The sequence below is a fragment of the Platalea leucorodia genome (genome assembly GCF_965183815.1).
Source record: "Platalea leucorodia genome assembly, chromosome: 8".
In the NCBI taxonomy this organism is placed as follows: domain Eukaryota; kingdom Metazoa; phylum Chordata; class Aves; order Pelecaniformes; family Threskiornithidae; genus Platalea; species Platalea leucorodia.
Window position 1 is genome coordinate 8,625,942 of NC_138830.1, and position 27,681 is coordinate 8,653,622.

General features: G+C 42.7%; 1 protein-coding gene across 2 annotated transcripts in view; it reads left to right on the plus strand.

The window, feature by feature from the left end:
* The window catches only part of VEPH1 (ventricular zone expressed PH domain containing 1), a gene marked incomplete at both ends in the record, with an annotated part of 82,916 nt that overhangs the window by 24,427 nt on the left and 30,808 nt on the right, over window positions 1-27,681 (plus strand). For both annotated transcript variants that reach the window (XM_082318993.1, XM_082318994.1), the window contains 3 exons: window positions 7,046-7,266; window positions 13,681-13,890; window positions 14,841-15,235. In XM_082318993.1, coding sequence (XP_082175119.1) covers window positions 7,046-7,266; window positions 13,681-13,890; window positions 14,841-15,235 — 826 coding nt within the window. The remainder of the gene's footprint in view (window positions 1-7,045; window positions 7,267-13,680; window positions 13,891-14,840; window positions 15,236-27,681) is intronic.

The following is a 27,681-nucleotide window of genomic DNA, read 5'->3' on the forward strand; positions in this document are numbered from 1 at the left end:
ATGTGTCTTTCACCACTGTTAATAGACATTTTCCTTCCACCTCAAATCACAGCTGTGTAAAGGTAAAAAATGGTGTTCTGCTGAACTCAAAGAGTTTCTGGTAAATAATTCAAATTTTCATGGCTGTGACAAAACTTGATTATATAGCAGAAAATGGATGGTATGTAATAAATCTAACCATTTGCTGAAGTGTGGCACTGATGCCTGCCATACAGTAACCTGGGTAATTTATTTCAGCAAAGAGCTGAATCCTGCAGTTTCTGTGTCCTTTCAGTGATCCTTGAGGCACAACTCCCACTGAGTCAACTGGAGTTTGTCTGCGTAAAGGCCAGAGATTTCACTGTAGGCTTTGCCTTTCTGAATTGGACTTTTTGGTTGTCCTTCCTTTGACTCTGCTGGATGCCAGTTTTGAGCGAGGAGGGGAGAAAAGTTGCATTGTTTTGCTGTGTGGGGTAAAATACTCCATATATTCATCTTTTGCCTTTAAGATGACAGTTCTTCTATTTACTTGTTTAGATACAGATAATGACATGCTCTCGTCAATGACAGTGGTCATTGGAGAATCTCCAGAGAGGCTTTGGTCTCCAGAGAAAATAGTTTCTTTTGGCCCCTAACCAAAGTTAGTCCCTTAAATCTCGGGAGCGGGCGTTGTTGGGGAGGCAGGCTCTGCACCCTGTACCACAGCTCGCTGGCAGCTGTCGGTGCGTTTGGGCAGCAGCTCTGCTTGATGATGAAGGATCGGCGGTGCAACTTGAAGCACATCACCTACCCTGGTGTAGGCATGTCAGGCAAACCCGTCATAGGGCATCAGTGTGCGTTATGCCCTGTTCTGTGTTGCTGAAGGTAAAACAAGACACATGAGAAATGCAGGGAAGTTTAAGGGCAAATTTTCCTTTGCACAACCTTTTTAATAATTCAGAATTGTCTCGGTAATACTCTTAGATGAGGCAGTTGCACTAATTTAAATGGATATTGTGGAGCAGGGGAGCCTGGTGGGAGGCAGGGAGGAGGGTCAGGGAGCAGTCCCTCTGCACTCCCATTCACTGGCATGGATGGATGTCGTGCAAGTCTTATTTCACTTGTAGCAACAAGGCCAATCCTTTCTCCTTTGGCACTTAGTTTTGAGCATGCATTGACTGGGCAACGAGGGTCTGATTGCTGTGGGTACAGCACAGGAAGACACTACGCTTCCTGTTTCTGCTGATCTTGAGCTTTACATTCATTTAAAATGCAATTTATCTTGTAAGAATCAAAAACAGATTTGGTTTGGCTTTGTAAATCTTATTTCTGTTGCAGGGGGTAGGGGGAGAAGCCAAAATCACATTAAAGACTGTGAGCCAAATGAAGTTTGTTGTTCTCTCCTTGTTTATGTACATCACCCCAGCAAAATTTAGCTTTATAAGGACTGCAGCTGACCACATTTAGTTCTGTGTTTAGTGCTTAAGAGTCAACATCTCCTAGAAGCTTTGCAGCTTATAACTAGCTAATCCTCAAATGAGCACAGCTGGGATCAGAATTTGAGGATTTAATTCAGGTTCTGTATTTTAGCGTGTTGAACCAGCTATTCCCATGTGCGTGTCCATGAGGCCCCTTTTCTGCTGTGGTCTGCTACTTAAAAGGGATTGAATTTATTTTGCCTTTTGTTGTTGTTATTGTTTTATACCAATACAAAGAATAAGCAAGGAACTGACTGAGCATGTTATATTTCGTATATTCTTGGAAATTATAGACTACAGTAAAGTTTACAAAGAAATGATTTGCAGAACATTTTCTCCTTATATGTTTTAATCTGTTGGCTTGTGTGGATACACGCAGCTACCGAGTGTTACACACGCAGCCTGGGCAAGCTTGCATTGACTAATCTCCAATCTCTCTCTTGGAAGTGTCGAGTAACTGGCATTATGGCCCGTGTCATATGTCTTATTTTTCTAAGGAGCTGCAAGCTGCTGACTTAGCAGCAGGCTGCATTCCAGCCTGCTCTGCCGCCACTGCTGCTGCGTGTTTGGAGGGATGGCACGCTTTCCATTTGTTTGTAGTGGGCTCTATTTTAGTGGCATCCAGGAGACCTTTCATTAGGTACTCACGTGCAAAGGGTGGCAGAGGTGAACTTTCCAACACGAGACGAATGGCTCCTCTCCTCTCTTGTTTTCTAAAAAATACCTGAATTATGGAAGGTCTCTCCTGATTGAAATGTGTAAGTAGTTACCAGTGCCTTTGATTTTGTTTCTGCAATCACCTTTGAGCCATATCGGTCCATGAGGCTCCTGACATCAGTGCCAGGCTTGCACAAGGCTGTCACTTGGACACAGGTTAGGCACATTGAAACCTCACCACTGGATCTTCTCTGGAGGTTGTCCCCACTCTGTCCTGTCTCCTCTGTGCTGGGCAGACGAGCTGGGGTGGCAGAAAGAGGCTCTTAACACTGTGGCTTGAGCCAGGGAGAACATCTTGGTGTGAAAACAAAGGCAAGCTCTCCAGGTGAGGAGAGGTCCTAGCACAATATACAGGAGCTTTGGGGCATCCTGAGGAGCAAGTAGGTCACAGGCACTGTTTGCATCGCCACGGCTGCCCCAGCCCTGCCCGTGAGCAGTCTGGCAGCTGCCTCTGCCAGCACCACTGCTCGCTGCTGGAAGACCTGGTGCCTCCTGCCTTTCCTCAGTGAGGAGCAGTACCTCTGTGTCACTGGTGCTCTTGAAGGGTTTGGATGCACTTCTGGCAGTGCTGCACTGCCAGTTCAGTTATTCCCTCTGGTATAAATGGTGCAGAAAGAGCCTTAAAATGTCCTTGGGTGATGGCTGGGTGTTGCATGCTGGAGCCAAGGCTAGTCACCATTTTGGGTGCAAAATTTATGCTGGACTCGCAGGGCTTAAGGTTTCCCATTTTCTCCTTGTCAAATACTTTTGTTTCATGGGGCTTTTGCCTCTTCTGTGGCGTGGGATGTGGTCTGCTCCCCGCATCACCTTGGCGTTTTCACATAACAAGTTCCCTATTCCTTCAGACATTATAACTGATGGTCTTTCTCTCATCTTCTACTTGTGAGTTTTGTCTCAGGAGGGGAGAGACAAAAAACCTAGGGGTTTTTTATTTTATTTTAGGGACCTTGAGAGCTTTGTGGCCCACAGTTTTGTTGGGGTATGAGGAGCTACTTTCGCGGGACGTTCGTTGGTCCACAATTGCCTGGGGTTGCATCAGACCAGACATGGTGACCCAAGGGTCCTTGTGGCTCTTGTGTGTTTAGTAACACGGTGGATCTCTCATAGTCCTTTTCCCTTGTAAAGGTTTTGTTTGCTTTACTTTGGCAGTTCCTTGTGCAGATTTTGCCCCACCCTTCGAGAGCCAAGAGACGGGTCATGTCTCTGGATGTTCCCATGCAGATCAGGCTTCTTGAAAGGAAAAAAAATGCCATGGATTTCACTGATGTATGGGGCGTTACTCACTGCAATGCAGACAATCAGCCCACGATAAAATAAGCAGAAACACATCTGGCGTTGTAAAAGCTGGACAGATCTTAAAGGTTCAGTATATAACAATGACTGCGCCCACAAGAAAGAATTAAAATAATACTCTGATCTAAGCGTAACTGCTGAGTTACAAGCATTACTGAAACCAGTTAATTTATTTAGATCAGGTCCAAGTAGAAATGCGCAAGCAGCAAAATGGTCCCTGCAGACGCGGGCACTGCTGATGGCCTCGCCTCGCAGCCCACCGTGGCAATGCCTTCCTGAAAACCTCTGTTGTCACTTCTCCCCCTCTTCCTTTTCCTGCAACGGAGCCATGTTACAGATATGCTGCTGGCTCTTACTTAAAACAAGTGGGAAATGAAATGACAATTGTAGTGTTGGAATTCTATTCGTTGACATTTTATTTCACTGGGCGGTTTACTTGGGGAAAAGAGGTGGCAAGGACTGAGGCTTGGCTTTATGGTATAGATTGCAGATATGAGCGGAAAATCCTTTCTGCTGGCTTCTCGAAGCAACCTCTTGTGCTTTCACTGAACTGCGCTCTCCACCTTGGCAGCTCAGACCGACCCCTGGAGAGATGAGAGGTTTGGCTGAAGAGAGATCCCTTTATTTTAAAGGTTGCCCCCTTGTTTATACAAACCACTTCTGTTGATGTCAGTGACAGTCTCATGGGTGAAGTTAAAATCAGAACTTGTCCCTTAACCATAAATTTGTGCAAAGCAAAACACCATCTTGGGGCATAGGTCAATCGAATATTTTAATAATTTTTTTTCCAATAACTGTATGTTTTGAACCAACTGGAAATAGGAGTTACTACTGAAAGCCTTGTGATCTCTTTTTGTAGTCTCCTGAGCCTGATTTTAAGATAAAGAAAAATATTTTGCCATACATCATTGCTTGTATTTTAGACCTTCACCTACTGGCACATGTAATGCCATAAAATGCAAGGGATGCTTATGAAAAAGCACATGAATACATAAAATAAGCGTTGTTAAAATAACAATGGGTTATGTATATCCAAATAGGCTTTCTGAAAATTTTTGGATAAAAATTGTGGCAGGGATAACGACTGCTTTCATGTTGAGCTATTTTGCTGTAATTTTGTTTTGTATAACATTACATATTATATTACTCAGTAGAGTTTATTGTTCTTTTGCCTCACTCCAGGCGAGTAGCAGCATTTCAGCATGGCTGGAGACACTCCAGCTGGATCAAAGTGACATGAAAATGGTCAAAACTTCTCTTCCAGTTATGTCTGCTGCACAGTTTGTTTAGGAAACAAAAATGTGTTTTAAATGTTAATTGAGCCTGTGTTTATCTGGTGGAGGGAGGATTGTCTTCCAAATAAACTAGTGAATATGTACCCAAAAGTCAACCTCTTTCAAGCCATTGAGCAAAAAGCTCATTCCGTCACACCATCCCAGCCCATCCGAGGATGTAGCTGTAGTTTTTCCCCATATGGCTGAACGGAAGCAATTTGTCTGATACGCTTTTCTCATTTATCTCTGTCATGGCACGGTGTAGTAGATCCTCTTTTGTTTGAAATAAGTTGACTTTTTCTCCAAAAAATGTCTTGCTTGTGGTGTTCGGGCCATATTCTGCCAAAGTCCCCCATGTATTTTTTTGGCCCAGCTGTACTTGGAATCAAACTTTCAGCAATTTTTTCTCTCCTGTTACACGGTCCCAGAGGAGAAGAGGTAATAATGGTATTGCCCCACAGTTTGAGGATGTGTTATGGCACATGACTTCCCCTCCTTTTCTGCTAACACTTGGGAAGAAGAGAATTTTTTATTTAGATAAAGTGCCTTTGCTTGCGTTTCAGCACAGGCTCCAAAAGCAAAATATCTCCCAATTTCTGTAACAAATCTGCTGAGTACCAAGTGAGTTCTACTGAGTGGAGGCATACCCGGTTACCCCAGTGGGGGATCTGATATGAGCTCCTGAGTTAACTGCTTCTTTCTCTGATGCTTTTCCCACTTAGGTATTTTTTAGGATTGTGGAACCTAATACAGTTAGGACAATTATAACAAAACAGAAGAACCCTAATGCATTTCTTCACCTTCGGGGTTTCTGGTTTAGTATGTGAATTTGTACATGTACATACAGAAATAGTTGGAACTGGAATTGTGTGCCCTTGCCAAGTAGAGATGATAAAGTATCTTTGCTAGAAAATATTTGCATGTTTAATATTACAATCTGAAACAGCCCCTTTAATCCTAATTTGTGGGGGATGTGATCTCACTGATAAATTGGCGAGATCATATACCCCTGAAAAATTGGCTAGCAAAACTTTGGCTACAGAGGGCATATCAGACTTCAGTGCATTGGCAGTGATTGATATAGCTGCCAGACAGCGCCTTATCACGTGTGATGAGATCTTAAAACGAAATCTCATTTTAAACTTCTCTTTGTTGCAGTATTAGTCACGGGTCTAATCTGAGTGTTGCTCCTAAATGAATTGCTATGAAAGGAGAGAACCCCTGTGATTTACGAGGTACTTTAACCTCTCACCGTTAGCAAGAAGAGATGCTGATAGTCCCTCTGCTCCTGCCTGCTGCACCTCGCTCTTCTGCTGACACTGTGCCGGAGGAGTCCTGCTCAGTCTGGGTAGCACTGGTGACGACAGGCTCTTAGGTGACACTGCTAAATATAGCAAATCAGCAAGACCCAACATGTCCAGAAAGGAACTCATGATTGGGAAACATTTTATGGTCTAAAAAATAGGTCTTCACTCCTGGCAAAGCATTTGTAACAGTTAATGGCATACGCAGGCTTCACTGTAATTGCCTAGTGACCCTTGATTATTTGCAGTTTTGGAGTGGAGAGTAACATGGACAAAGCAAAAATCTGGACGTTAGCCCACTAATACAATGAGGCTGTAACGAAGACACAAAACCGCAGTCGGTCATGGGTTATGCAGTGCCACAAACCAGCGCAGGCCTGAGCTGCAGGGTCTGTTGAGCTGAGGTCTGCCAACAGGTTATAACATGTTTGTGTCTTTGCTAATGCCTCCACAAGCTCAACGTGCAACAGGTTGGGTACAGACATGAGGAAAAAGACCCTTCAGGAGAAGACCCTGTGAACTGGAGCAGCATGCGTGAGCACTTGGCCCCTTACAAAAGAGTTTGGCTGCCACAAACAGCACAGAATACAGCAAAAACAGGGCACAGAAACTGGGTATAGGGAGGTGAAGTAGCTTGGCCAGGCTCATAAGGTTCATCAAAGATGAAAGGGGAGCTAGGTCTGCTGCTCTGACCGCTGAGCCAGGCTGATCTACCACCCTAGAGCAATGCAGGGCCCTTCAAAGAGGCTTTAGGGACTCTGTCTCTAGGTTTGAGGAGGAGACAAGGTGTACTTGAAGTTAGGCCAGGTTAGGTAATACCAAGAGGAATAAATGTAATGTCAATAGTACCCCAAAATAAACTCCGTGTTTGACGCAGTTACCTTTTTGTTAGTTATCGTGGGGTAGCAACTATTCCCCAATGACAATGTTTTAATCAGCAGCATGCACACAAACCTCCCTTGCACACGCAAACAATGAATTAATTTGTTTAAAATTGTTTTTATCTCCTCATGTTGTCTAGGAGCGAGCCAGAATATGCCTGATGTATTTGGTGAACCAGCTGGCCAACATGGAGCACTCATTTCACCATATTCTTTTGCTGGAAATTAAGAGTCTCACTGACACCTTCTCGACCATCTTGGGCACCCAGAGCAGAGATATCTACCGCATGAGCAACAGTTTCACTGCCATAGCCAAGCTCCTTGTCCAACAGCTAGAGAACGACAACACATCTGGAGCCAGGTAAAGCTAGTTTTGTGTGATAAAGCTACAGCCATCTCCATGGCTGTGTGAGGCAGTATAAATTTATATTAAATATATTTGAGTTGTAGTGAATGAACAATCAGCTGCAAGTAAGATGTACTGCAGTTCCTATAAGTTGCTACATTGCTATTTTCAAATCAATATTAATATCCCTCTTGTATCGTCCCAGTATATACTCACTCAGCCATTGGACTGTGCAATTCATAGGGTTAGGTAAGCATACAAAATAGTTTACAGACACCCGATGGGCAACATCCCTACTTGTAGAAGTAATTTGAAGTATGCATTTCAAATGCAAGCGTAGGGATGATTGACAGGAAAGCAGAAATCTGTAATTAAAGGGTGGCAGTAAGAGCTGTAGGTGCACTGCAGACACCAGCTTCATGCTACCAGGCAGAATGACTGCTGAACATCATACAACAGAAATTGCGTCATTTGGCACTGAAGAATAAATAAGCTGTTCAAGTTTTAGCACTTAAAGAACAGGAAGAAAGCCATGTCTTAGATAAGTAGACTCAGGCAATCTAAAAAGCTTCAGTTAAAAATAAATCAGTGAAGTCAGGCTACACAATTATCACTGAGTTTATTCTAGAAGATAACCAGTGAAGCTGATGAGAACAATGACTGGCGTAGCTCCCTGATAAAGTTTTGCTAAAAAAGTCTGAAAAAAAATTTTCAAGCTTGTATAAAAAGATGTTCTGCTCACTCAGCTTCTTTTAAATGTGTATCCTAAGGTTAAAGCATTGGGAGCATTGCTGTGTTCATCATAGTAAGAATATAAGTGTTATTTAAATATATAGTGGTAGTCACTTTTAATTAGGAAGAGACATATAATTAGTATTGTGTATACTGAAATAGGTCAAGAGGGCACAAAGGAATAATAATTCTGTGATAAAATTTAATACAGATGTCAGAAAACTCATAACCATGAAGGAGAGCCTTGGAGACAGACTTGTGGAGTTGGAGCCAAAACATTGAGGTCATTCGAGAAACAATTAATTGGTATCCTGGAGAGAGTTAAAAATGAAAAAGGAGAGGAACTCTGATATAGTCCCTTGTTTTACAACAAGGCTGTAAGAAACGTCTGAACTTCACCTGGTGGCAGAAACCTCTGCTGAAATCGAGCCCTTGGCACTCATTTTATGAGAAGTTTCATTGAAGATAGTGAAAAAGCCAAAGTGGAGATAGCAAAGTGAGCATGAAATGACATATGCGTTTTCCAAACTAGTCAAGTTCAACTGTGAAGAAGAGTATGCCAGATGTCACCTAGGGAAGGGGACCAGAAGGATGTCATGTTCTGGGAACTGCAATGAAGCAGTGCAGGCGTTGAGGCTTCAGTAACAAAGCATAATAATTATTCATGCAGCCCACCATGTGCCTTCATTTACAGTAGAAAAATTGCTTTATTTGCTAAAAAGTTGTAATATTCCTGTTCCTTACCTTGTGCACCTAACATTTATTACTAGAGCTGGTAAAAAAAAAAAAAAAAAAAAAAGAAAAAGTTTTCATTAAAATGTTGTTGCTCTGTTTCTCTATTTCTCTCAAAAATTCCCCTTTGTTAAGCTTCTTCATCTGCGTGTGTGTGGTTACAGATGCAAAAATACTGTTTGGGTGGAGAGTCTGGGGGAGGAGAAGAGAGGAAATTATGTTTTTCAGTGGATTTTTTTGAAAATATCCTTATTTTCCTTCAGGGAAAAAAAAAATCTATTGATTGTACTGAGCATGAAAGGAAAAGGCTTTGGTTGTTTGCTCGTTCAACTTGTATTTGCTGCTGAGTGACAAGTTTGAACGCAGCCATCCATATAAGTGAATGAAAATGTAACTCCTGTCTTCGGAGTATGAAAGTTGCCAGGAGGCCAGACTCTGGAGGGTAATATGTAGGGGCAGATGACGAAAATGCACCCACCTTATCCCAGGGCTGCAGTGGAGCTGCTCAGAGTTTATTCTGATTTAAGGAAGGGCAGAATTTGGCCCTATGTCTGCAGTGGAAGGAACTTAAAACAGACATTCCTCCACATTGTTTTGTTGTTAGCAGTTTTTAACATTTCTGTGGATAAATTGCTGCTTTTATGAGACAGGACAGTCCCTGTGATGCAGCCACGCTCGCCACGAGGCGGGTGTGAGCGTAGCCAGAAGCGATCGGAAGGAAAACCTGTTCCTGATGCCCCTCTGGGTAAGGAAGGGTGTCCCGGGACGTGTCTGCTGCAGCGGGGTCTGCCCCGCACACAGCTGTCTTGGGCCAGTGGCAGGGCCTGGACCCTTTCAAACAAACCTTTCCAAAATTATTCCTTATTCTCTATCTGCTACTTGATTTTTTTTTTTTTTTTTTTTAAATCTTATTTTTTCCTGCTTCATCTGCCTAATCCTTTGTGACCCCGGTTCCCTGTACACTTGCAGCTGCCATCGTCTTATTATCTCAAAGCAGCCATGAGAGATCAGAGTGAAACACTGATTTTTCACAATTACAATTTTTAGGTATTCTTTGGGTTTACATTTTAGGCCTGAGTCAAACATAGTATCAGCTAGACTGGACAAGAACAAGTATGAAGCAGCAGTTAAGGCTAAAATGAGACTTCTTCACTGATTTAAGTAGAGTTTCTTCTGACTTGTACTAGCCTAAGTGGGACCAGTCCAGATGTCAAAATGGAAATACCCTCCTAGCTCCAGAGCTGCTGCAGTTAGTGAACTGCAGTGTTTTTTAAAGAGCAGCAATCCAGAGTATTTCTGCTGTGAAAGAAAAAACAGGATTTTAAAACGTGTGCCTCGATTATAACCATTCCTTCCAGAATCATGTGTTTACATAAGAAGAAACTGATTTCTTCAGAGCGATGTCTGGCTTGGAGTTGTTTGACACAGGGAATTTTACATGCAGTTAGTGAAGAGTATAATTAAAACCATGCGATGCTCTGTTGCCCCTTACTGTCACAAAATTGCAAGTTATTCAGTCTCAGAGGTGCTTTTTAAGAACACATACCGAGTTTTAATGGACTGATCCAACCTAGAAGTATAGCACGGTCAATTAAAAGAAGGCAAGAAAGGAAAGAAAGAAAGGAAGTTTAATGATGCTTCCAAGCCCTCATTCTGGGTAAGAACTGAGGATAACAGGCTATACCAGTGCTACTCATTTTAGTGTAGTGGCTGGATGAAATTATCTTTTCTCTTTAAAGGAGAGGATAGGTCTAGCACATGGCATCATTGAGCATTCATTTACCATTCATTTGCCTTTTATTTTCTACTGTATTTGTGAAGTGCTGGGGGATGCACCCTCCAGCTCCCCGTGGCACCTCGGCCTTGAACGTTATCTAGCTGATGATGTTTCCCTAATCAGTTCCTAGCGATATTTGGAAGCTCTTGATGGGCTTCCCAACTATGAGCCGGAGGTTTTGAGATCTCTATCCACCACTTGCCTTCCTCAAATCTGTGCTTCCATCGTATTTGAGGAGATAATTATGTCTGTACATTGACGAACCACAAGGACCCACGTTTGATCCATTCGTGTTGCCTCTACCCACATGGAGTTGAAGCCCTGGAAGCAATCCCATCTCGAGTGTATTTTTAGCAATTTCTATTTGTGTACGCTCTCTTTCCCATTTTAAGCACCTGACTGGTAATGTTGATAATGGTGCTGGTGGTCTGGAGAAATGCTCTTCAAATTAATGTATCGCTCTTGACTTGCTGACCTGTATATTTAGATCTCTTTCTAGAGAGAATTTAAAAGCAGCAAAACGATGAGTAGCACAGCACTATCTTTGCAACCAGGTCTTTATGATTTCTCAACAAGTTTGTGCATCCTTTTTCCTCTCGAAAACAGCCTGAGCTTTGGTGTAAGCTGATCCTGCTCCAGAAACCTCAGCAATGTACCGAATGTCTCTTGCCAAGATTTCAAACAATAGTTTATTTTACTGTTGCTGGAAGGGGGGGCCGGCAGGAAGGCCTGCCAGGCATCCCGTTGGGCGTGGGGTGCAGGCTTCATTGAACGTTTCGCTTAGGGTATGTGCTTTTGGCTTCATGGGAGTTGATGAGAGCGCAAAGCGGGTACGCGTGAGAGCGAGTGGTCCCCTGGGGGCATGCCCAGGGCTGCGCGCTCTGCCTCCCTCCCGCAGCGCTTGCAGTTGCGCTGAAATCCCAGGCACCGACGGGGCCAAAACCGAGGTGGTGGTTTGAGGAGCAGCAGGCAGCGATGAGCCCTGTACACACTAACTTACTGCTGCTTTACGTATGGTAAATAGGATTCATTAATGTGTTTCTTTAGCAGAAGCATTTTCTTGTATTTCCTTCACAAAGCTATCAGAGCTCAATGGGAGAATGCTGGACAAAAAGGTGCTGTTATAAAAGGCTGTTTTTATCTCCAAACATCATCGAGGCTTGCTGGTTTGGGTCTGTCATTCATAAACGCCATCAGTCCATCAATCCCCAGTCTGTAGCCAGAGGGCTTTATATGTACATACATAGGTAACAGACGTTTTTCTCGGTGCTTAGCTCCCACAATGGGAGCAGTGTTGAGAGTTATGTTGGAGTGACAGCTTTCTGATAAATTAAATCTTGTCCCACATCTCCAGAAAGATTTGTTAGCAAAGGTCACGCCAAGGTTCTTTATTACAGAAGTATTTTTTTTTTTCTGAAGTGTTCTGCATTGTTAATACGAGATCTTGCCTAAATTAAAAGCAAAACAAGACAAAACTTGCCAACTCTCCTGAGAAGTATCCTGAACTGCCTTTATCAAAACAAATGAAAAAGTGCATTTTGTGATGCAGTATTTGTGGTTGTTTTTTTTAAGTATGCTTTGTTACCACAGTTGGTAATTTGCAGTATTTGGGAGTTTTTAATAGGCTTTCTGACTTGTTGAGACTCTGCTGCTTTGAAAGTGCTATGTTAAAACTCTCATTTGTGGGTTTCCGTATCCATATTTTACAGATTTAGCTATTCAGATGTTTGCTTGTTAGGAAAAAAAAAAGCCAAAGAAACGGTCAGAAGAAAAACAAGCTTATTTTAGAGCTGTGGGTAAAGTTTAAAAACTAAATACTGTCAAACACCCTTTAATTCTCTAAGAGACTTCTGATCGTCTTTGTACGGCCTTCATGATTTTTTTGGTCCTGTTACTCCATAGTTGTAGGAGTAAGATGGGGACGTATAACTCCCCAGCAGAAGGCACCTTGCTGAAGAAGAGGGGAAGGAGTAGCAGTGCTTTTGCCACAGTATGCTTTTGGTGCCCTGGGAAATTCAGTCTTGCGGCTGCATAAAGGCCAAGCAGCATCTTCAAGGGAGAGCGTGGATACCCAAGGTTTAGGTTTCTGGCGAATGGCCCGATATTTGGAGGAGCTGAGTCTCACCGTGGGCTGCGAGCTGTGTAGAAACCCAGCAAACTCTGTTTTCAGAAGCCCTGTTTTGGAGAATCCAGCACTCAGACCAAAAACCTTAGTGTAGGAAACGTGGTTTTGGGCATGGAAACAGCTGCACTTGGAGTAGGGTGTGATATCGGCGTGCCTCCCCTCGCCCTGGCTTGGGGTGGTGGATCTTTCATCCTAGGACCCTTCTGCGGAGGGTTTCTGTGCCATAGGGCTTTGGCTGGTAGGGACTACTGCCTCTGCGGCAGCACTGCTGGGCCTCCAACAAAGACAACGTTTTTCACTGCTCAGAGGATATTTTGATCACTAGGAAGCAAGTTCTTACCAGCAGTATATTTGACAGCAGATTTCTTTTTGTCCTTTAAGAGTAACAGCTTCCCTTCAATTTATTTTAAAGTTATCTTCAAATTTTGCATTAAAAGTTTACATGTTCTAAGGCTAACATAACAATCAAATTTAAAATAAAACACCTTCTCCTGCAGTCCTACAAGTTCATTTTAACTTTTCATTTTCCCTTTTTCTTTTGCTGAACTTCAGTCACGTTGCTTAGAATTTTTCCATCCATGTGCTGACTTTTAAAAGATATTTTTCTTATCCAGAGTACAATAATTCAGTAGGAACTGCATGTACTTTCATCAAATCTTTAAACCGCAGACTTCTATAAACTCTGCAATTAGCTCCACTTTTGGTTTATGAAAATAATGTAATAAGTCACTGTTTAGCAAGCTTGAGAGAATGGTTTAAGTTCAGTTGAAAAACTTCTTGCTATGGGATTATCAGGGAAAGAGCTGGGTTTTGCTTATGCAGATACAGCACATGCAGTTTCTAATCCAGTGTTGTCAGAGATGTTCAATGTTTCTGATCCACCTGATAGAGACATTGATCTAGAAGATGTTTCTGAAAATGATTACTCAACCTCTAAGAGGATCTCTGCTGAAACGTAACTATTTTATCAGATACATAATACAGGTCACAGGCAGAAACGCAGCATCAGCATCACGATGAATACAGTGTGCTGGAGTTAAATCTCTGCTTTCTACTTCCTTAGAATGGAAAACAATACCGAAACAGAATCTCCTGTACCACTGGATGATTTAAAATCTGTTATGAATGGAAATGAAGATGATGAAAAGCTTCAAGTTAAAATACAGGCTTTTGAAGAGAAAATAAATGTTGACAACAGTACTCCTGGTTCAGTGCGGAGATACAGTTTAGGCCAGGTTTCTAAAGAAGAAAGGAAGGATATGAGATTTAACAGGTACGACTCTGTAAAATGTGTGAGTGGTTTTCATGAATATCAGTTTCGTAATAAAACTTTATCCAATGAATATCAGTTTTGTAATAAAACTTTATCCAAACATTGAGAATTTGGTCTGCTTGTATGATACCTATGGGCATCATACGTCTAATTTTAACCAAGTCTCATATCCATGAATTCAAAGGCTGGATAAAATATTTCTAAATTATTTATTTAGTCTCTCCTGTGCCCTAAAACAGCATAAGGGATAGGAAAATATTTGCACACAGATACTACTAGAAAGGAAGATAGACACCTTTCTTGGGTATTATTGCTAACAATACGTATCAAATGTTTGAATCAAATTTTGCCCGTGCACTGTGTGAGATGAGCACGACTCTCCCGGGACCCTGGGTGAGATAAGGGCTCACACAGCAACGTGCACCCATGGTGTCCTTAGGCTGCCTGTGAACCGCAGCTTCACAGCAGAGGTTTTCTTTTCCTGGTCCAATATTTGCCCTTTCAGTCACTTCACTTCTACCCTTCTTACTCTTATGGAGGCTTAACTTCATGCTCAGTATATCGGTATGGGGCAATGAAGAACTGGAGGCGGAATCTTGGTTCAGTTAAATGGCTGCTGGATGGCATTTTTATGATGTGATCAATAAAGCATATACTCCAGTGCTGGGGTTATAAGTTTCTTGCAGATAGGTTAACTAGCTCCCTCCATGGCATGCAGATGTTGTGATATATGGATATTATTTAGTTTCATTTGCTTATTAAAGATGTGGCTTGAGTTTTGCTTTTGAAATGCAGATTTACCAAAAGACACTTGCCTCTGGCTAAGTGAGCCCCACGCTCAGCTGTCTGAACCAGCTGCACAGAGGTAACTCAGAAGAGCATGTGTTCGGGTGATTTTTGTGTCTTACTTCTGTTCCAAAACATTTTTCCTTTCCTTAATCACCTTCCAGGTCCAAAAGCCTTGCTTTGCATGCAGTCCGCATGAAGGGGGTAAACTCAGAGAGCGGACAGGACGAGGAGAACGGGGAGATAACTGCTGGTATCTCCTTCACCGAGATCTACATTAGCCAAGAAAATGACAAACTGCCTTTTAGTGCTGATACTGAAGCAATGCAACTGGGAAATTCTTTGGTTTCACACCAAAGCATCGATTACATGGAATCAGCAAATTTGCCAGAATCTGCTAAAGAAAAGTCCCACAAAGGAAGCGCAGAGGCCGTGACAAGCCCCATGGAATACCAGGACAAGCTCTACTTGCACTTGAAGGAAAACCTGGGTAAAGTGAAAGCATATGTCACGGAGATGGGGAGGAAAATTCCTATCCCCGATCAGTGTGTAATTGAAGGTAAGAGGTCTGAGCCTTTCTGATTATGAGAACTCTAACACTACACTGAAAGCCCTCACGGGGTTCAGGCAGATGGGCAGCAGAGATCTTCCAGCGCAGAGCTCATGGATGGGGAGGAACATTAGTTTTATAAAATGATGTCATTTGCAAATTGCACTGTGCATTTTGAAATCTTCCAGGACTGTTGTCCTTTGCCTTCAGGGCTATAGTGCAACCCTTGCCTACCCCAGACTTCCATGAAGGTTAACACGAGGATTGCCTTTTGGCTGTCATAGGGAACAAACCCAGAGCTCTCTGGAAAAGGGCATGACCCGTCAGACTGAGCTGAAGAGCCATGGCTGTTGGCTAGGGCTGGCAATACCTCTGGGCACGTCTGTAGGGCAGGCACACAAGGGCAATGTGGCTTTCTGCCTTTCTCCTCCTGACTGTCACCCAGCTCTAGGCTGTAAGTTACGGAGCCGTGTTAACGGTCATGGAGAGTTGAGTGCAACAGAGTGCACGTGCCACGGGTCGGACTCGGCCACACAGGCACATGGGTAAGCATATGCTAATACTTAAGCCTCCTTCTTGGCCTGTGGGGTTGCAAATCTGGGTATCCTTCCTCATTAACATGATAATATTAAATCAGTTGACTTATAAGATACACCAGAAATGAAGCAGGTCAGGACCCTCAGGTCAGCACATTCCAGCCCAGACACAAAGCTCCTTGAAGGCATGACAGAATGAGATCCCCAGTGCTTTGGGTTGGGTTGGATCCTATCTCACCACTTCCCTGGGGTTGTTTAATGTTTTCTGCTTTCATCAAGGCTGGGTATTTGTTTTCAAGTGTGAGAAAGCTGGTTTTGTGAGACTGTGGAGGAGATTGGCAATACACTGCAGGATGGGTCTTTGATACTCCTCTTTGAAGTATTCTTTAGGTTGGGTTGTGAGCCTTTTGCTTACACTGAGCAGCAGTCGCTCCCTTTAATGTGAATTTGTGTGCATCTAACCACTTGCTAGTGGTCGTGAGCAATTTACAGCTCAACACTTCATGGGCCACGTTGATTTCAAAAAGTAGCTGACTCAGTAAATTAAATTAATTTGCAGTCACTTGAAATGTCATCTTCTAATACTACATAACTTCAGGTCCATCAAATATCAACTTTTGTTGATAAAGTATTTATTTGTTTACTTTTTCAGTGGTCAAGAAGTTGAAAAGCAGTTTCCACTCATCAAAGGGATATGACTATATATATATATTAAAAGCTTATGTTTCTGAAGAAATTCCTACAAATCTTAATTTCCAGTTTTACTACTTGAAATAGCTATTTGGTGGAATTAATGATAAAACTTTTGTTTCATAAAATTACAGTGGAAACAAAAGAGCGAACAATCTGGCTTGAAGTGCTGAATGTTTTGGCCTTGCATTAATCAAATACAATACGTTGAATATTTTTAAATGTATTGCTCAGTTTCCTTTCTGAAGTACCTATTATGATACGTTCTAAGCATGTGACTATTTCTAAATTCATTCAAACTATTGTAATTTCCTGAAAATCCTCAACTAGCATTCTTAGGGAAATTCTTTGAGTAGGGACACATGTGCAGAACAGGAGATTTATGTGACTCATTCTAAATATGTTGAAGAAATGCAGCCTGGCTCATTACGCAGGGGACAGCTTTGTTAATATCTCAGATATTACATAAACAACTCCACCAAAAACCTTGCAGTTATTGGACTTCTGTGATTCCTGCCCATTCAAAATGCATCTGTTCTACACTTCAAGTAAGACGTTTAGAAAATAGTAAGATTAGCCAACTATGTATATTAATATTTTCCAACATTTTCTTATGTCAGTTATCTAGGAGTTTGTTGAACTGAAAATTTAATATGTAAACCAGGGAAAATATGAAAAGATAGGCACTTCGTGGCAACCTCCCATGAAACAGAGTACTTGAAGGAAATAGTGGCAAAACGTGTTGCAAAATAGCACTGCAGTTTGCTAATAATGGAGAGTGCAAATTTCATACTTTGTACCTCTTCATTAGAGTCATGCCTTTCCTGGGCTTTCAAGTAGCAGCTCACACACAGGTCAACAGAGCGTTAATGTCAGTTTTAAGAAGTTCTAAGTAACGATGGGCTAAATTCTGTTCACTTCACTTAAACAGAATTCAAACCCCTGCTTGCATTTGTAATGATGGTGCTGTCTAACCTTTGGGCAGACTGTGAACATGGTGAATTCCTTATTGCTTAAAACTGAGACTGGGTGGCATCCCCAAAAGGATGCTGTGATGATGTACTGGTGAGGACAGAAGCAGCTTGTGTACCTTTGGATACATCCAGAATTAGCATGCACGGCCCCTGCCGGGTCTGGGGCACTAATACCAAGAGCAGTAGGAAGGAAAGCAGGGGGCTGCTGAGGTTTTCCCGATACAGAGTCACTGCCTTGCAGAATGATAGAGGACATTCAGTTCAGTGCTCAGCAGCTGACAAAAAAGGAAATGGACAAGAGACGAATTGTTAATAAAAAAATAGATACATCAAATGACATCATTATGTCATTGTCTGCATTAATTGGAGCCTGAATCCTGAAGGACAAAGGAGACCGGTAGCAGGAGTATGAGGATAATCAGAGACCTCCACATGAAGAAAAATGGACTGGGAGTCCACAGTCCAGAAAAAAGACAGCTGATAGAGATTTGCAATATCATGAGTGACTGAGAAGATCATTTGGGAGTGGTGGCTCACTCTCTGTCCTAATACAGGTACTACAGAACACGTAATGAAGTTGTCAGGAAGCAAATTCAAAATACACAAGATAGGCACCTCTTAACATGTAATTAGATACTTGCAATTAAATGGCAGAACTGATTGCTACAGTGCATTAAGCATGCTGAAAGGGTAGCTGGTTTCAACAGTGATTAGGTAAATTAATGGATTAGAGCCATTCAAGGTTATCAAAATAATACTACCCCTGACTCTGGAAACGCCGGAGCCACAGATGGAGGTACGAGGAGAGCAGGAAGGAAATTACTGCTGTGTGGTTGTTCTGTTCTAGCACTCCTCACTTACAGCTCTTTTACTCGCCCTTTGCGAGCTAATACCAGGATAAGGTACTGGTGGGACTTTCTGACTCGAATCAGAATTGCCATTCCAACATCCCTCAAAAGGACAAAAATTGAGAAAATTTGGTTTCTTAACCAAAGTAGGAGAAAACTGAAGGAGGACTTGATAATAATTTTCAGCTATGTGCAAGACAGTTAGGGGAACAGTCCATGCTGGACAAGGCAAGAAATAATGAGCTTTAATACCAATAAAAAAGATTCAGCTTAAACAGTAGAAAAAGCTCTCTAGCTTGTCCTGGCAGAGGAGGTTGTGGAGGTTAAAAGCACGTTAAAGAAACCTGGAAAGCTGGCCTAGGCAAGGCAAGGCAAGGCTGCAAGGTTTGGCAGATCTGAAGAAGGGTTGGTGCTCCCTAAAATATTTCTGTTTTTTCTACATACATCAGTTGATTTAATATAAGATTTTATTTCTTCTGAAGCTTGCCTTACACCATCAGCCAGTTCTACTGCTACTACAACTCCCAATGTCATAGGCGCTCGACTCTGAGTGTGGGTAAGGGGCCAGATCTGATCACCACTCCAGGTCCCCGGCGTGTCTTTGATTGCATCCTCTGCTCTGTAACATTGTCTGTGATTTGCAAATTTTCTTTTTTGCTATTGAGTCAGACGTTTGCTGTGTAGGTCTTAGTCCTCACAAAATATTTTTGCTTTACAGGGTGTGTTTTTTCAGTCTCCTTGTTGACTTACAAGATCATTCAAATATACTATATGTCAAAATTTATGTAATATTAAGTGTTGGATTTTACAGCTGTGAAGGGATACAGGTTAAGAACTGTAAGGGTGGATCCATGATCTCTCTGTGACAGTTTGAAGATGCCTCCTATACACATTGAAAAATTGACACGTCCTCAGCTCTGTTATCTCATTTCGTATTTACTATTTTTGGCCGCATGTGCTTCAGGCAGAGGAGAGTTGTGAATTGGGTGATGATCCTACAAGCAGAAGCACAGTTAAGACTGGGCTGTTGGCCAGAATGTCTTATACTAAGAAAACGGTCAAGTTGAGGGTGTTCTGAAGAACAGACAAGCTACAACAGCTTACCAGATGCATGTGTGTAAGTGAATCTTTTGGAACTAACACTGCAGTCAGAGAGGGGATTTAAACTGGGGCAGAAAGAAGGCATCCAAAACCACAAAAATCCATTTATTTTCACTTGTTTCAGTTTAGGGCTAATGGTTTTGTTCAGTTCTTGCTTAGTTTGAACCACATTGCCCAGATTCGCATCTCTGCTGTATTTTAAGCAATTTGAGGAATTCTTTTATGTCATGTTCATCACTTTAATCCTCTTAATCCTGTGGATCTTTTCCTCAAAAAAAAAAAAAAAAAAAAAAAAGAGCACCACCATATTTGTCAGGAGCCTTAGCTTTCATGGAGCTAAGCAAAGTAGTTTTCATCAGCCCATATTTTTCCAGATGGTTTGTGATCTTATATCTTATCTGTACCTCCAGGATCTTGCGGATGGCAGTGGCCAAGACTTGTGCATCTATAATTTCCTGAACGCTCCCGAGTTTGGTTATTGCTTTTCAGCATACGCTGGGCAGGATTTCCGCTGCCTTGGTGTGGCTGGGGTCCCAGTGACTGAGAACAAGAGCCCGTGTTCCAGATCCCCACATTGTATTTGCAGTTTCTCTACTGGCTGCAGTAGGTGCTCTCTGAAAGGTCCTCCAGCCTTTCTGCTTTTCTAGGTCTCGTGTACCCTCCTGGGGAGATAGGGCTGGCAAAGGTTTGCGTAGGTTGCTTTGAAAGGCCTAGGTGAAAGATGGCATTCCTGTATTAGGCGTTATTGCTGTTATGACCTGCCAGAGTTGGCTTCAGGAGTGCCACAACATCCAGCTGAGACCTGAGTCCACTCTGTTTTACATGGTGTAGCCCCAATTACCCCTGCATGCAGCACAGGGCTCTTGAGCAGCTGGCAAGCTCCACCTGCTCTAGCCTTGCTGGGTCTCACCTTGAACCCTGCATGTTGGATGATTTTTGCCTTATTCGTCTTGTTTCCCAGACACGTAGGGATAGTGGATCAAATGCATGGCAATGTGTATCCTGCCTCTGGGAGTGGCTGGGGTCAGATGGTTCCCAGACACAAGCCTGTACGGCTGCTGGATTTGGTTATAACTTGAGGGCAGGTCCTCGTTTTCCACTCTAGTTCTACTTGCTCTTTAGATAATTGGGATAAAAATGCCACCATTAATGCCTACAGCTCAGAGCACTGAGTGTCAAGTGAGCTGTTGGAAAGAAAGCATTTGATAATATATGTGTGTCGAGGATACTGAAGGCTCTGCACATCTCCAGCCTGCCTAGCCTCCTTTTTAAGAGGATAGAGCCCAGGGAGATCTAGTGCATCATTCAATCCTTGGTCACTGAGGCCACATTCAAAATGCAATGCCATCCAATGAAAAATACTATAACCATTTTATAGCAGTAAGTCACTCCTGGCTCCTCGGTGCCCTACAGGAGGAAATACAAACAGCAAACGTTTTGTAGGATTAATGACAGAATGCTGAAAGAAGAGGAGGTGGCAGGGGAAACAGGTTGCAGTACGCTGGCCCTAAATCTGGTTGTTTATTATGTTTTATGCTGTACTGAGAGATAATCGGTACCATATGACGGCATAGATGGAAAAGCTCATTGCTCCCCTGCAGTGCTCGCCCCTGCACCGGTCTGATAAATTCCAGCATTCCATAAGCCAAACGTTGATTTGGAACAGATGGACCTCTGCTCCTTCAGTGGGACCACAAGTTGCATAGGCTCAGGCCAGCATTTCCAGAGATGAACTCTGCTGATGCTAGGCCAAAACAAAAAGAAATTAGTTGGCATTTTATTCTACAGGACTGGTATTTCAAATGCATCCCAAATGCGAGGGCTGGCAGTGAGAATGGAAGTGCTAACTCACAGGATGGCCCTCGCGCTTGTGGTGATCTGCGTTGCCAGACCACGGAGAAACTCCCAGCGCAACAGGGAGCGTAATAGGAACATGAACACGCTCATAACTTGCTGCCCTCACATACGTGATAATAGCAAATGATGTGTGCTTTACACCTCATCTGGAAGCATCAGTTTAAACAGGCTGGTCTCCAGACGCACTTTACCTGGTAGCTGGGAGATTCCTGGTGGGGTGGTGTTATCACTTTCCTGGGGGGAAAGCCAAACCAGAGGACTTTGACTTTTGAGCTTCTGGGTTCGACCAGGACGGACCTAATGGTTCCTCCAGGAGCTGCCTGTGCCCGCTGTGCAGGCAGGGTGAGGCAGCAGCCCTCTGCCAGCCTGCGGGTGCTGGGCAGAGGCGGCTGAGGGATGCGGCTGGGATGCAGAGGAGCCAGGCAGCGGCAGGAGCGGGATGTTTTCCCAGGACCCTGCTTTCCTGTGCGTGCCTTATGGGCTCTTTGCACTTCAGTCATTGATACAGGCAGCAGAAAGGTAAATGCACTTTTGCTTCTGAAGATGGGACAATGTAGCAGAGATGTTTTACTGTTGTACCTTCCCAAATGGCATACGCTTTTCATTACACTGATGGTAAAGGGGTTTATAAAGTTAAGCTAATCTGTATGTTCTCAAATGTGGCTTTTGCTACTCAGATTTGGACTCAGTGTACTGAGCGCATTGTAGCGGCTGTCCAGACCTCATTATAGTCGTGCCTTCTCCACTAATTTTTGTGTAACTTACTGGAGGTGAAATCTATTGGACTGAGTTATGGCATGCATGCAAAGCTAGTAGTGTTAAAAAAATATAAATCGGCATTTCTTGAAGCTGATTGCTTTAAATATGTTTATAGGAGAAAAGAGTAATTTTTATTGTTTGCATACTTACTTGTCAACCAAACTCGAGAGACCAGAAAAAGGAAACTGAGGAAGCTGAGAAGGGCTTAAAACTGAAATTTTAAAAGTTCTGTATATTTCTTATTCTCTGGTTTCATGTTTGTGGGTTTGACTCTATCTGGGAAATTTATAAGCATACTTTTACTCCTATTAACAGATTTTATTTAATAGTAAAGGATTACCAGTATAAATCAAATAATGCATTAATTGTTCCCAGAACCAGTGACTCTGTACCTACTTACCTATGTCCCTCCTGGTTTAGCCCAGCATGTTAAGCTGGAATAAACAACAACTAACAACTCTACTGACATTCTTCTGTTTATATTTTGTTCTTTTTCCCCAGGCACAACCACTTAGTAGTGAACTTTAAAATTGCAACATATATTCTCTTGTTTTTCCTACAGGAAACAAGTTGTTGCTTATTCTCTTGCTAGAAGTTTGAGACTTGCCAACAGATGTGATGAGAAATATTTCTTGACTAGAGGAGCGTTTCCTTGGGATCTTGATCAGTCTCTGCCATCTGGGGCATTTGGTGACGATGTGGGGTTGTTTTGTGCCTTGCGTTGCCTTTCACGGGTTCTTCATGTTTTAAAATCCTTTCCTTGTGTTACTCAGACTCTTCTTCCAAGCCACGCCAAATCCAGGCTGAGGAAGGGGGAGAACTCATCCTTCTTTACGGAAAAGATGTGCCCAAGCGTCACCCGCTGCTGCTGCCTGCGATGCAGGAGAGCAGGACGTGGGTGCAGCTGGGGACGGTGCCAGGGGAGGCTGAGATGAGGAGCTGCTTGAGTGGAGGGATGCACAGATCTCTGAAATGTCTTGGCTTAGGTTTCCTCTCAGGTGCTCACCAATAGGGACAATTCCTAGTAACTGGATAAAACAAGCAGTTGTTCTGTCTGGTCGGTGTGTTACCCCAGATACTCAGCAGCAGTAGGTATTTCTTTGCTGCTAATGAGATGAAGCGGAACTATGAACTTTTCTCCTTTGCTGAATTAACTGAGCTGGTGCTTAGCCCAAACAAAACTCTCATCAACATACACAGACTTCTCACCTAATAAACCTGCTTTGCACCAGAGCTCACTGGCCTCTCCCTGAATATGGGGTAGATCCAGGCTGGCCACCTTTCCACCTGGATGTGGGAGCACAGGCTGAGATCCCAAGTGCTGAGAAATTGGTTTCTCTGCTGTTACCAAAGGGAGCGCTGACAAGACGTACGAAACGTGCTGTAATTTTCTCTGAGAAAGTCAGAGTGTGGCCCAGCCGACAGCAGCTCACGGGTGCATGAGAAGCTCATTTTTCACGCAAGTAATACCGCAGCAGCACAGCTATGGGGCTGACTGGCGTTCAGACAAAGGCGGTGTGTGCATTTACCAGTGACTGCCTATCCTAAGTCAGTGCCCCAGTGAAGACATACCTCATGTCCTATCATCTTGTCCCTGAACCGTCCCTTTCCTCCTCGTGCAGTATCTTTTGACATGTTGACATGTACAAGGGATTTTCCTGGCCCAAGCAAAATGATCGTATCCATCGTCCAGCTCCAAGAGCTAGCACTCTTAAATAGTCATAAGACAAGTCTGTCTCTGGGTTTTTTTCTTTTCTTTTTCTTTTTTCACAGTCAAAGCCTCTATGAGCCTGTGCAGTATAGAAGTGCTATTAGAGTCGCAGATCTAGTGATTGAAATGGTGCTTCCATAAATCCTGATTTAGGTCAGATGGGACAGGTTACTCAGTGAAATAGAAGTTAGCATAAACACCCTGCTTCAAATTTGCTTTCCACATTTAGAAGTGACAGTAGTTTTTAAAGTACAAAACTGGTTCTAGAGTCTGTAAATATGTAGCTTAAATGTGACCAATGTAATAGGCTTAATGTCCTCAGGGAAATTAGTTAATTTTTTCCTTCCTCTCCCCCTTACATACTTTTGACCAATTATTTTAAAGAGTTGCAGATCCATCTTTGCCATAATTTGGACTTCATTGGTTTAAATCACGTCAAAAGGACCTTTAGTCAACATTGGATTACAAGCGTTCACCAAGATGTGCCATGTGCTGGGGAGCTGTTGCAGAGCAAGTAGGTTTTGTTGACAGGAATCTCCTGTGTGTTGTATCTTACTGATACCCAGAAAGTTTCTTTGGGGCTAAATTCATCTTTTCTTACCAGGCGAAGTCAGAGTGAGTGGTTCTGTGTTTCCACACGGAGAATTACACAGAGATTTAGGGAACTGAGTTGTCTCCACCTTTGTAGACTGAGACTGGTTTCTTTTCACCTTCAAAGCTTTTTTGCTAACTCAAGCCTGCAAGTGATTTATTTTTGTTCTTCCTAGCAAAAATTTTTGTATGCTCCCCTTTCCTAGTGAAACCTGCAGACTTGATCCCTGCTCGCTCATCAGATTCCCCTCTGTCAGCTGCTGTGCATTGCCAAGTGCAAATGCAGAGAGTTGTTTTCCCTAGAAATGACTGCCTTCAAGTTTCACAGGTGTCAATAGGTCTTGCTATGTTTTATTATCTCTGCTTTAACTCCTCTGAAATCCGTTGAGATTACACAAGGTTGATATTTGGTTCATAGTTTTTTATATAACATTGCAATGATGGACTGGGAAAAGTATGCAACAGAGCTTACCTAAAGCTCAGCCAATTTTTGTACGTGTGTGTTAGGAAAGACCAAAATGTATCTTCTTAAGCTGCATATCATACTGAGTACATAATAAGTACACACAATTCATAAATACTACAAAAAGCACCTTTTTCGTTCTCAGTTAGAGTGTGTCTGAGTACAAGTATGAACACAAATGTGTTACACGCATGCTTTGCTCCTAAATGATCCTGCCACACTTCTAACTTATCCACAAGGTACAGCAAAAATGACCTCCTGTGATGGACATTTTGAAGTTTAAGTAATGGTTCTCTGGGGTCCTTGAGTAAGATATTATAAAAGTGCAATATTATACTAGAAATATCAAAACCCATGGTGAATGTTATTACTCTGCTACAGTGGGATACAGTGCAGAGAGTCTGAATCGAAATTGCTACGTGAGTGGGGAAATATTTGTGAAGCGTAACATTGCCACTTCTAGAAACACCTAATGCTTTTGTTTGGCTTCTTAAAAATGGAAATGTAGCATACAAAAGTTAGTGTCTAACAACAGCTGGGTGGTAGGATAACACTTGCCATATATAATAGACATTTTGGGGGATATTTTGAGCACAATAGACTCTGATAACCTGTTGAATAATATTTACAACTTCTGCAATGTTTTTTTATGGGGTGTAGTACAAGAGAACTCTGCTACCATGGTTACATTTGAATAAAAGTTTAAACCTATGTTATTATTCATAATGTTAGTAAGAGAAAGCTGCAGTGGTTAAAGATCTCCCAAAACTTTGGCCAGACACTTGAGCACTTGGTTACTCGTGAGCAGAAGACGTGTACCTTCCCGGGTGGGAAGTGCTCCGGTGGGCAGCACTGCAGGAAGGCAGCGCTTCCAGTCCTGCTCTTTCACCTTCAGTGGATGCTGCCAAACTTTGGAAAGCTGTGACTCAACCTATGTGACTATTAAAATTCGTATTTTTAGCTAGAGGTCTGTCTCTGTGCGGGAGTTGGTAATACAACGGGCCACTGGTTATTCTGCAATGTGTGTACATCCAGCGTGCCAATCTCACATGCTGTGGGTCAGTCTCTGGCGATGCTATTAATTAAAATGATGAGGTTTTTTCCATTTTAAACATTTTGTGAAATGGCACAATGTAGATATTTTTCTGACATATAATTTTCCTGAAAAAGCGCCCAGCTTCATCCTGGGCAGCTTCACGTGCCCAGATGATGACAAGAAACTAATTTTGCCTTGCCTATCTATTTACAGGTCTCCTGTGACCATAAAAATGAATTCCCATGGTACTGGAGTGTTGGTTTGCACTTGAGTGAAATACAGTGTAACAGTGCTATATGGATCAGGCTCATCCTAGTCCTCATCAGAATGGGTTTATTATTTAAATACCACTTTCCACTGACTTTGGGATTAGCTGTTATATGTTGAAACTGTTAGTTCATTGCAAACCATTGAAAAACACACATAGTAAACTTTAGGTCATTATCAGACATTGCCAGATTCAACATTTCAAATGTAGCAGAAATAGCTATGAGTAATCGCTTGTCTCATACCAGAGGTTTGAAGATTGTCTGAGTAGGAGGCTTTATTTCAGTTGGTATTGACAAATGAATGCTGCTTCTTTCCAGGAACTACCTTTTTGCTCAGCCAGCATGGACTCCAGTGCTTTAGCTGACATTTATTTTGGCAGGTATTATTAGCCTCAGCATTTTTCTCCCTGTCATCCACAATGTCCTGCTAAGCAATTTGTTAGGTTTTCATGTCTCTTGATATATCCTTTGCAATTTTTGTTCTGCAGCATTTAGGAACCTCCTTCACAGTCCCATCAAACACAATCCCACCCAGCACTGAGCACCCTTTCTTAATTGCCAGCCAGGGGCTGGTGTCCTGGAGCTCTGCCACCCTCTGCTCACAGCCAGAATGACTTCTGTGGGAGACTGCCCAGGTGGGATTTAAATAGCTTGATGTGGACCTACTGTGGGAGACAAGAAATCTAGCTCTGGACTCTGCTGCCTGGCATGGTTGTTCAATGCACTCCAATGTCTGCCTGCAGCCTTTAAATGCCTCCCAGGTTTCTTGTCAATTCATACATTTGTAACTGAAAAAATAACCACCGTACTCACTGAAGAGGAAGGCATTGACTGCCAGCTCCTTTTCACAGTGGCAGTGCGTGGCTTATGGTCACTTTTAGCTAAGAGTGATTTCCCATAATGAAGCATTAAACTTTTCACACACATGGACCAAGGCCAAGCCTCTACTTCTGGTTGAGTGCATTAAAGTTAAAGTTTTGTTAGCATCTGTGATACATAAACCAGGGGTCTTTATTTTGGACCGTGCTGTTGGAAGAGCATTCTGTCAACAGCATCCTTGGAGACATCATTTAGTTTTGTGCTTTAATATGTCCCAGGACTTAGGGTTTCTCTAATTAACCCCTTCAGTTTCTGAAACTCCTTCTTTATATTGAACATGAACACTGGCAGGTTTGGATATGAATCAGTAGGTTTGGGTAACTAGGTTAAACTCAAATTTTCCCTATAGCCACTAATCCAAGAGCTGTGGATTTTATGCCCCATCTTTTTCCTGCTAAGGTGAGTGTGTTGCTTATGGGCATGATGTATCTGTGATCTGCAGCTAAGTTAGTTTTGTTTTCAGAACTGTTATCTCAGTTTAGCAGCATTTGCATCTTTGTTGGCTTAACGTTAAGCCCTGGCTTTCTACTGCCGAAAGCTTACGGTCGTACGCTTCTGATATTGTCCCGCTGTAGATCTTGGAGTATGTTTGTGCTCAGGCGATTGACATGACCCAGACAGCACTTCCACATTCCACAGGATTTAGTCAATGTGCACAAATCAATATTGTCATCTTCAAAGAGCAGCCTACAGATGCCCAATGCTTGGCATCAAGCCACCACTTCATGCGGATTCTTCCCT